The 11,427-nt window shown below is 41.1% G+C and overlaps 1 protein-coding gene across 1 annotated transcript in view; it reads right to left on the bottom strand.

Moving 5' to 3' along the window:
* Positions 1-691: 691 nt before the first annotated feature.
* LOC124273429 overlaps positions 692-11,427 on the bottom strand; it is a 32,773-nt gene continuing 22,037 nt past the window's right edge. Inside the window, exons 2-3 of the mRNA XM_046708697.1 lie at positions 3,915-4,106; positions 692-1,945 (exon numbers count right to left, since the gene is read on the bottom strand). Of these exons, the coding sequence (XP_046564653.1) occupies positions 1,683-1,945; positions 3,915-4,106 (455 nt within the window). The 3' untranslated portion in view covers positions 692-1,682. The remainder of the gene's footprint in view (positions 1,946-3,914; positions 4,107-11,427) is intronic.

The following is an 11,427-nucleotide window of genomic DNA, read 5'->3' as shown; positions in this document are numbered from 1 at the left end:
AATGTGTGAAGAGAAGACGCAGTCAGTGTAAGGCTAATGTTAAAGTTAAAGACGGAGGAGTAGTCGGTCGTCTGCATGATCACACACATCATGCACCTGCTAGCATACAGGCTGGCCATCCCAAAAACGAAACGAAAAGCCTACCGTGACAGTGCCAAAAGACTTGCACGTGTTGTTGAAAATATATCTCTATGGTCATTTTGGAATTTTTAAGAGCCATCTCCCACAATCTGTCCTTTTAAGTGAAGTGAAGTGATATTTTTGAACTTTCTGAAAAATGTGTTCTAAATGAATCTGACGATTGATATGTTGTGTTGCATTATATAGTGCTATAAATATTAAATATATGAAGAAATTTAAAACTATTACGTTACCTTATGTGATTTTGTTATGATGGGGGGCAGTTGTCTGGGGAGCAATTAACCCAGGGGGCAGTTGTCGGGGGGCAGATAGCCAGGGGGCAGTTAGCCTAGACCCATTGATAGTGTTTTGAGATGTCAATGCACACTTGCGTTGTTCAGAGTCAAGAATTCTGAAGGTGGTCCCTTCTCCTTTGAAGATGTTATCAAATGATAATTTAGTCCCAAACCACAGACGATAATGCTCATCCAAGCTATGACTCAAGCTAATGGTTCCGTGTGCCTTAACAAAAATACCTTGACTTTGTTCATAAAGACTGAAAAGAGTTTATTCACTTTTGTAGGTTTTTCTTTCTACGAGATGGAACTACAGGAGACATAGAAACAATAACAAGAAATGATACTACACATAATTCCAATAAATAAGTTCTAAAATTTGCATTTTAAGAATATAAAAAAGTGTATATCACAGAGAAAAGAATAAAACTCACAAAAAGAGATTAAAATCTATATCTTGTCTTAAAACGGTATTCCTTTTTTTTAAATTATATAATCTTTTATTTATGGACTTAAGTAATAAGGGCTTTCAAATTAAAATACACATTAAAACTGTATCCTCACATCCTCATAAAATTAGTTTCACAGTTACCCGACATTGGCAAGGAATGCACATAAGAACATCTTCCCTTTTATTAAGAAAAGCATGTGTCACGTGGAAATGCCCTACTCGCCACCAACGTAACAACATCATTTCTACGGCACGGGATATTGATATTGGTATTATTGATTATTGGCTGAATGTCATTCAGCTTGTTTGTTGTCTGTTCATCCCAATGAAGCAGTGAAGTGTGAGTGCCGCTCCCTATTGCATAACACACTTCAGAAGGAAGGAAACTCGTGACTTTGTATTTGTTGTGTTCAGTATATGCACTAATCAGTCTCATATCCTCAAAGTAGAACCAGTAATACTTGACACAAAGCTGCATTCTCAATTAGTAAAGAGGACTAATGTAGCAATGCTTATGTGCAAAAAAGCTATCCATGCGCAAAAGGGCTTTGATGAGTCAGTTGTAGCAAAAACGAAATTGTCTTCAAATGTGGGTATAAATAATTCCACACTCGTCCTGAAAATGAACTTGTTTCCTTTTTGTCGTGGTAGACATCTAATGGGTTTCAGTAAAAGACTGTCCTAATATTGTATGAGAATCACGAGAGTGTTTCCTGTCGATCACTGAAAACAAACTCCAACATAGGACACGGGACATCAGACAGTGAATGAAAATTTACGTTGCTTGTCCCTGATGGTATATTAGTGTATACACCTTAGGGGGTTTGAAAGTTAAGAGAATACTTTGTTGGTAACACTTTCTGCCAGAGTTTCCTTCCGTACATGTTGTTTCCTCCGTTTCTCCATTTAGGAAGCTTGCATATGTCACACGTGTTGCTCTCAAAGATGAAGTGGGTACACGATGACGACTCTCTGCATGCAATAGCGCAATCGATGTCTGATTCCGCAAGGAAAGACTCCATGATCTCCAGACGGATTGCCTGTGGAGCGTATCGGAAGAGACCATATTCCTTTTCCGCTGAAATACAATTTTTTATACGCTCAGTTACTGAATATTATAGAACAAAGTTCAAGACAGCAAAGACATTGTTATCGTTCGCTATGTTGTAGATTGGTAAGTCACGAACCAAGTGATAAGTCTCTTTATCACCAAAATAGTACAAATGGATTTCTCTCAGAGATTTCAGGCTCCCCCGTGTTTCTAAGGAAATGTAATGAGCGATTGAGTTAAGATTTAAAGTCACATCGGCAATATTTCAGCCATATCGTGACTAAAACTAGTTCTAAATTCATAATAAATACATTTAATATATAAAACCCTGTCAACGAAGGACAGTAAAATTACTAGATTATCACAAAATGGGTTAAAACTAGCTAGCAGATATCTTTGAAAGTAGATAACTAATTTTGAACAATACAATGTAAAAATGGGCTAAAGATCGCCAACAGCTGAAGGTAGATCACCATACTAGGGACCATGGGGACTTACAGTACCTTTGCTATCTGCATGGACACTAGCTGGATTTACATCATCCCTTCAGTCATTGAGGTTTATGCTGAGATTTAGCAATACATTAAAATGACAAAAATACTATGGTTAAAAAATCCTGGTAGACTTAAAGTTACTTGAAATGTTTTGTTACTTAGGTACCCTCTCAGGAGGACAATAGGAAAAGTAATGTAAGACTGACATGACAGTGAGGTCGTCTATAAGCAACAGATTGAAGTTTATCCAACAGTTAAAACTATATTGGCGCTGTGTTCTTGTGGTCATGTGCGTTTGTGTCATTGGCGTCACGTTGATAGTGAGGTCTATCTATAAGCTGTGTTTTCACCGTATGGTGAGATAATATACCCAAAGGAAAAAGTTATTGTGAAATGAAGTTTGCTTTATTAGCGATCTCTTGAATGACATTTTCGATCTGGTCAGAAGAAGAGTGTGTTGAAATGTTTGAAGAACCAAGCCATTGTTGTTCAAACTGCATGAAATTTGCAAGATGGGTGACATATTCGAGAACAATGGCCAGCAGTGTTCGCTGTAAACAACAAGACAACCTGACACTTATCATAATCACTCAATGCAGCTTCACTAAATTCAGAAGTAAAAACAAACACATCTATTCATTGTTATGGAACACCCTATTTAAATTAGCTGTTAAATATGAAAATGACCTGATATTTATGCCATAACTTAAAATTACCATTTTCATACTTGTGATGAATTCGATTGTGGATGAGATCTAAGAAACTTACACACATCCTAATAACAATACAAGTTAGCATTAACGTCTTGTCGAGAGGACATTATAAGTTGTTCTTAGGGCTCAGGGAACATAAACAACATCGAGGGTACATCAACCCATGTCCCCCTCGTGACCAGTGAACAACGTATTTATCTTACCGAACACCTCAATGTTAATTTTGAACTGTTTAAGCACAGGTATCGGATCATAATAAGGTGTACCAGAGTTAGGCAATACCGATAACAGAAAAAACATTACTAACAGTAAGTACCAAATGAATTCCCACCGTTGGGCATTCCACGGTTAACATAGAACATGTTACTCGCTTTTGAGCGGGTAAATGGATTGGCTCAGTTAATCGGAAAACGTCATTTATGTGTGAGGTAAGATAAAGATTATTGTGTGAGAGAGGTCATCTTCTTAGGGACAGCATCGTGTCAAGGGAGAGAGACCATTCTGTCATCCTGTCGATGTGGGGGAGGGGGGAGATGTACACAGACTATCGTGACAGGATGGAAATAGGCAATCGTTTCAAGAAAGACTTCTAGTAATCAGTCAGGAAGAACATATAACATTATGTCAGGGAAGAAATTGGCCATTGTGTCAGAGAGGACATGGACTACCTTGTCGGGGTGGACATAGACCATCGTGCCAGTTCAGGTTGGTTACATGGCGTTACTGAAGACACACTTCAATGCATGTACTGTCAGCAGGTCTAAGAATATAACATTGAGAATAACTTACGAACACAGTGAGGCACATTGACACTAAATCGCGAAAGAAACGTTCCCTTGATGGTACAGCCCACCCATCCATAGCTGCCCATGTTCATATAGCCTGGCTCGCATTTGAAGGACATGGTGTCCATCCAGTGGGGCGTCTGACGGGTAGCTACTGCGTGAGGGTAGAGAAGATTCGGATCGCCGCAGGTTATGTCTGTAAATGTTACCAAAGTTAGGCTTACGAAACGTCTTTTAGTTACGTTAAATATTCAGGCGCATGTGCTTAGAGGTGTGGTGGCTGTGGTTCTTAAGGGGATGTGGATGTGGATGTGACCGTTGGTGTGTGTGAGTGTGGATGTGAGTTTGGGTTTAAGTGCGGTCTTAGTATGCTTGTGTGTGGGGATGTGAATATGATTGTGGTTGTGGACGTTTGTATTGGTGTGAGTGGGTAATAGAGGTATATGAGTATTAATGTGCGAACTGCAAAATATAAGGGACGTGATATAGATTGGCGGAATATAGATGAATTTGTACACCGCCTATACCGGCGGTGTTAATATTTACATCTATAGTGCATTTGCAAGATCATTCATGTGGGATTCTGGGAATATGTAATATGTTGTTGTGCGACATTAGATAGATGAGCAATACAGGAATGAACATGCTTGACATAACTAAAAAAGGACAAGCGTTTGGAATCTAACCATAACAGCAATACCTGTAGTGTTATTATTTATAATGTTAGTGTATCAGAAAGCCCTTGAAAATGCGGTTCTGCCAAGGTATAATGTGCATTCGAGTCACACCTGATAGTCGGGCTCTGCGCGCCGTTATATTTTGCTGAAACCGGATCAAATCTATGATCTGGCGTGCATGCTCCGTCGGCCCGTCGGCGTTATGACAGCTATACTTTATCACAAAAGCCGCCGCTATTGTCACTTAATTAGCTTTATATCACACTCTATATATCACATCTACGTATCATCATTGTTTTTATAACGTCTGTTTGACCTGTCCTCGTGGATTCGTTGTATATACATGCACATCTCTAGCTTCCTGTAAATCTAATTATCACTTCATTAGCTGTCCATCACTCTGCTGTGTTTACTGTTTAGTCTGAGGCGTGGCAGGTGATTTCCGGAGATGTACCACTAATCAGCAAATTTAATTTCGTCACCGTGAAGATATCCTCCTTTTGATAAGCAGCTTTGTGATTTTATAATCTTGTCGCCCGACTGATTTCGGCCATGTGCATAGAATGCTTGGTTTTCATTGGGATGGGCAATTCACACCTTTTGGCGTGCCCTTGCCCCTCCAAATGGACGTCATGCATAGAATGGAGATGGGCAATTCACAATTTCCTCCTCTCCCTTAAAACATCCGACTTGGTCACATGACAGTGACCTTCATCTAAACCATTCCATTGGCTATCTGGCGTGGGGACGTGGTAATATAAGTGAATGCTCACAATATCATCATCACAGACCGAGTGTCTTAGTGGACGAATACCAGTCGGCGTTGACGATCCCTATTGGCAAGTGAACTTTACTTTTATTACCTTTTGCTTGTTTTAATAAGTCATCTACGCTGCTCAATATATCAAACTGATACATAGCATAAATAGGGTTCTTAAAATATCCAAGTACAAAACTGTGACATCAAGGCCCTTTTCTGTAGCTCCCAGAAACATAGTACAGTGAATCTTTGCCAGTATGCCTTCCACAAATGTATCAGTGGTTTGTCAAAAGTGCAAAACATATTACAAAGGCGTTGCGCATTTAAAAAAAAATGTTATCCTAACAGTTCTACTGCTGCTATAAACGCCATTCATGCCCAAAATCGCCGCCAAAGCGAGTCTTATACAGCTACTCAGCTTGTGTCCATGTCGGCTCTATTGGCATTTTGTGGCACATTCACAATAAACAAAAACCAAATCCCTGAGTACATCAGGGTACTAAAACACTTTGGCCACACAATACAAGGAGAGGACGCACCTGTAGCCTCCTTCAAATAATAATCCAATGCCGAGTACCAGTACTGGTTTAACTGGGTCGACCAGAAATGGTACTCGGTATAATTACCAACACAACTCAGTCAGGGCTAATCTAACTAACTCTGGCTTATATGATAGGTTCCCTGAAAGTGAACCCACACTTTCAGGGTTTAAGCAATATTTAACCAATATTCTTAAAAAGCAGGGCGTAATGCTGGGGACACATGTCGCCGCGTTTCTAAGTTGTTCTATTTTATCAAAAAACAGGTATTCCCAAATAGTAATATGGCTTGTATCAATTTTGATATATTTGAGCACGTAGATGAAATACATCATTTCAACATGGTATTTTCGCAAAACGGGGTTTCTGCAGGTGCCATTAAAAATTACATGGCAGCAGTCAAATCCTTTCTCACCTACTGTCAAACATATGTTAAAATGTCACCCAGGGTTTGCGATAATTTGCGTAGGTTTACAAGCGCTACAAATTGTTCATATACAGGTGTAAGTAAACAATATAAACGCGAGGAAGCCCATAAATCTGTTGCAGAATTCAGAGATGAAACCAGGCAACCGCCATCCATTTCCGTTGCTCAAAAGGGATACACAGATCCTGCAACCAGACAGGAGGTGAGGGACATCCTGATCGGGCCAAGGCAGATCGACAATCCGATGACGATCAGCGCCTGGTGATGCGGTACCTGTCCTGTGGGATAATTCAACTTGGTCATCCCCAAAGACCTTCGGTGGCATCCTGTATGAAGTTGGCTGACTTTGATAAGGCACGATCCGTTGGCGGCAGGTACCAAATTTCGTTCATGGACCACAAGACGTCCACGAGCTTCCTGGTCAGCATAACCTTGTGCAAAGAGGAGTACAACATGTTCAGGGATTACCGCCGGTATATACGTGGTGACATGCCTGAAGATGTCCAGCCGGAAAAGTCCCCTTCTTCAGAAAGGTGGACAATGGTACCGAAGTGGGTAACATGTCCCTCGAGTTGGCCCGCTTCCAGGGCGAAAGAGGTTTCTTTAAACCCAACGAGGGAAATAAACGTAAGACATTTACAGCCACGGATGTTCGAAAAGCTTTGGAGACTGAAGTGGCAAGGCAGCATCCCGATGATGCTGCAAAACGTAAGATGGCCAGTGACTATCTTGCACATGGCCCAAAACAGTAGATAAATATTATGCTAAAAACACCCTTTACAGGCTGCTAGTGAGTGTGCATTTGTAGCCGGTGTCATCAAACAAGCAGCTAGTGCATCAAACGACGGTGAGGAACCTGCCTCGGCGTCCATTCCAACAGCGCAGCGCCTTGAGCCCCAGCCCCCAAACCCCAAAGGTAGGGGGAAAGGAAAAGGCAAAAGTAAAGGCAAAGGCAAACTCATCAAGCCCAAAAGGTAATAAATTAGGTGGATAGTGGAAGGTAGGGGGAAGGGAAAGGTAACAGTAACAGGGAAAGATGATCAAACCATAATCAACTATAGGCTAGAAGTAATAGGATATAACCTGTAATTCCATAACCTAATGTCAGTATTGACGCATTAGGTTTATACAACAGTAGTAAAGGGGTTCGCTGTTCGAACTTGCTGTTGTGGGAATGGTGCAGGAAAATGAAAATGGCACTCTTTAAAAGAGCAACCTCCACGTGGTGAGTGCTGGTTAATACGAATAGCTCTTAAAGTTTCTTTTGGGGTGGTTCCGACGAGTTATAAATCACCATTGTGCAACTTATTTGATACGTAGACGTACGTGTATTTCGTAATGTTTATCATTCATTTATATGACAATGTATATATATATATAAGGTCTCTTTTTTTCAGCTATAATGTCTATATGCAAATTCGTGTCTAACGAATCACCCCCACTATCAGCAGGGGTAATAAGTCCTTCATCCGTTGTGCGATCCATAATATCTATAATGCATATGGGCCCTTTCAAATTTGTTTCTAACAACGAATAACACGTACATCTGCGACATTTCCCATCTGGTGTGCCGACGCTATCAGCGAAAATCAGTGCTTGTTTCGTTTGGTAATTATTTCTATATCTGATGTTGGTCCTTGACAGCTATAATATTCATTATGCAATGTTGGATTTTTAATATCTATGACGCATTTGAAAGGCCTTTCCAGTGCCCTTCTAACGATGTATAACATGCACATTTGCGCAGTTGCGCAAAGGTACCAGTGTTGTTCGTGTATAATGGTCATTTCCCGGTCCCATGTGCTATCGGCGGAAGATGTTTTTTGTGCATAAATTCATTATGCAATGTTGGATTCTTAATATCTATAACGCATTTGAAAGGCCTTTCCAGTGCGCTTCTAACGATGTATAACATGCACATTTACGCCGCTGCGCAAAGGTACTTTAGATGTCCGTATATAATGGTAATTTCCGTCTCCAATGTGCTATCGGCGGAAGATGTTTTCCGCATAAATTCATTATGCAATGTTGGATTCTTAATATCTATAACGCATTTGAAAGGCCTTTCCAGTGCGCTTCTAACGATGTATAACATGCACATTTGTGCAGTTGCGCAAAGGTACCAGTGTTGTTCGTGTATAATGGTCATTTCCCGGTCCCATGTGCTATCGGCGGAAGATGTTTTGTGCATAAATTCATTATGCATAATACGATTCTTAATATCTATAACGCATTTGAAAGGCCTTTCCATTGCGCTTCTAACGATGTAAACATGCACACTTACGCCGCTGCGCAAATGTACTTTAGATGCCCGTATATAATGGTAATTTCCATGTCCCTATCAGCGGAAGATGTTTTTGTCATATAAATTCATTATGCATAATACGATTCTTAATAACTACAACGCATTTGAAAGGCCTTTCCAGTGCGCTTCTAACGATGTATCACATGCACATGTGGAGTATTTTGCAACGGTGCTCCACACATCTGAAATTGCCGCCGTCTGTGTTGTTCGTGTCACCTGCGCCATCAGCAGATGTAGTGTTCGGCTATAATTTATATGTCCATGGTCCGATTTTCACTATGTCTAATGCAGTCGAAAGCCCTCGAAAGTACGCTCCTAACGACGTATAACCTCCAGACATGTGCGATGTTCTGCTGAGACGTTACGCACGCCGGTTTATACCGCCGCTGGCACCCATGAAAGGCCACCTCCTCGTGGTGGGTGCTGGGTCACGCTAAGCGCCTTCAACCCCGTTGTGGACCCGGGGCATATTTTGGTCCACCAACCCGTTTGCCGTGGGTTGCGCCCCTGTGTCGGTGGAGGAAGGATTCTGGTGGTTGAGGGCACTGGTTCCAGGAACAGTGTTCCTTTGCCCAACACACCACTTCGGCCCTGACTTCACCTAGACGGGTGGTTGGATGGGCCCGGTTCAACCAATCGGCTGGTCATGCCAAGCCCTGTGTATGTATATTGTGATGCACAAATTTCGGAAACTGTTCAAAATTTATCAGATGTCTTGGCTGCATGATTATATATTTAAATTCAAAATGAGTCACTTCAATTTTGTAATTTGCCTAGAGTCTTATGCGCAGAAGGCGGTGGCTCATGGGGCCAATCCGGTGGAAAAATTATTATTTTAGTTTTTCTGCTTGAGTATATCATCCGAGTATCCTTGGTGCTGCAAGTTGGAGACCCACTTGCTTTTAGCATTGTCCTTTGTGATACTCCGTGGTGGGTGGGGAGCTCGGATGATGAACCTTTAAACACTAACCATGGCTACCGAAACCCCTATTACCAAAAAAGAAACGTCCTCTTGACACAGATCCTGAGGTTAATGACCAACGACCGTCCACTTCTATTGAATACTGGCCACGTTTTCTAGTGCTTGAGACTGTTGACAAGACTCCTTTAAAACTGAACCCTTTGCTGTTTCCAAAAGGCATACAAGGAATTGCAGGTGATGTAAAACAGGTCAAACGTTTACGGACAGGTTCTCTACTTGTTGAATGCAGTAAGAGACATCAGGCAAACAACCTTCTGTCAACTAAATCTTTGTCGGCATTCCCGTATCAGTCTCGGCTCACTGAACGCTTAACACCAGCAAGGGTATTGTGGAGAGACCGAGACCGACTGTTTGGTTGATATGCTAGAAATTGACATTGCATCAGAGATGAAGGAACAAGGTGTGTTTCTACGTGAAACGTTTCACTGTCCGAAAAACAATGAGATCCAACAAACGAACACCTATTTGTTTTCATTCTCCATCCAACTGCTCCTACTTCCATAAAGGCTGGTTACTGTCAAATCAAAGTGGATACGTACATTCCGAATCCACTGAGATGTTTCAAGTGCCAGAAATACGGCCATGGTGTAAATTCTTGCACATTGTCTGTTGTGTGTGCTCACTGTGGTGAGAAGACACACACGACAGAAGATTGTGCAAGTAATTATAAGAAATGCACAAATTGTTCTGGAGACCATTCCTCTTCTCTAAAGACTGCCCAATTTGAAGCTACAGATGGAGATCAATAAGATCAAATTCACTCAAAATATTAGTTTTGCCGAAGCCAAACAGCTTGTCCAAAGATCTGAATTAAAAGAAACGTATGCCTCCAAAACCAGGACTCCATCTGAGGCAACACTTAAAGTAACTACATCATCTTCAAGCTGCCAAAACAAATTTGACTTTGGGTGAACACCACTCTCCACAGATTTCTCCACTGCAGTATCAATTCAAACAGTAGAATCACTTCCTGACAGGTCCGACAGTCAACCAGAGCCAGATCATGATCATGGTACATCATCTCAGTCTACCACAAGGTCTCCATCGCAAGCTCATGTACATCACATTAATCAAGGGAAGAATAAACCTAAGCCTGATTATTCGAAAAAACAAAGTGGCAGAACCCCAAAAGGGTCTGAAAATAAAATTAACCCTTTACAACAAATATGGATCACTTGAGGACATGGACGTGTCCGAAAATGTCCATTCTAGGGCACAAAGCTTGTCGCCCTCCAAAACAGTGCGGGTAGATCCCCAATAAATCCCCCCAAAAGATAGTTGATTCGAACAACATCGTACAGTGGAATTGCAGAGGACTACGGCATAATTATAATGAATTACTGTTATTAGTCCAGGATTGTATGCCGTCAGCATTCTGTTTGCAGGAGACTTATTTAAAGCAGACAGATCCTTTTGACCTACGTTATTTCAATGCTTATCATTCTTTCTCACCTCCGGGTGACAGGGCCACTGGAGGTTCTTCAATCCTAGTCAAACAGAATGTTATCCATAGCCCTATTACACTTACTTCTAATCTTCAAGCAGTTGCAGTGCGACTCACTTTACACGTTGCATTCACATTATGTTCTTTGTATATCTCACCATCTTCAGTCATTCAGAAGACTGATCTTCAAAATTTATATGACCAACTCCCAAAACCTTGTATCATTATGGGAGATTTAAATGGCCACAACCCGCTCTGGGGTGGTACAACAACTAATGCTAAAGGTAAACTATTAGAAGACTTTTGTTCAGACAATGATTTATGCATATATAATGACGGTTCTAGCACATATCTACATCCTGGCACAGGAACTTATTCAGCTC

Source organism: Haliotis rubra, unplaced genomic scaffold, assembly GCF_003918875.1.
Source record: "Haliotis rubra isolate DU_JTF1 unplaced genomic scaffold, ASM391887v1 Scf180, whole genome shotgun sequence".
NCBI lineage: Eukaryota > Metazoa > Mollusca > Gastropoda > Lepetellida > Haliotidae > Haliotis > Haliotis rubra.
The sequence above is the reverse complement of the archived record's forward strand: the minus strand, read 5'-3'. Positions and strand labels throughout refer to the sequence as shown.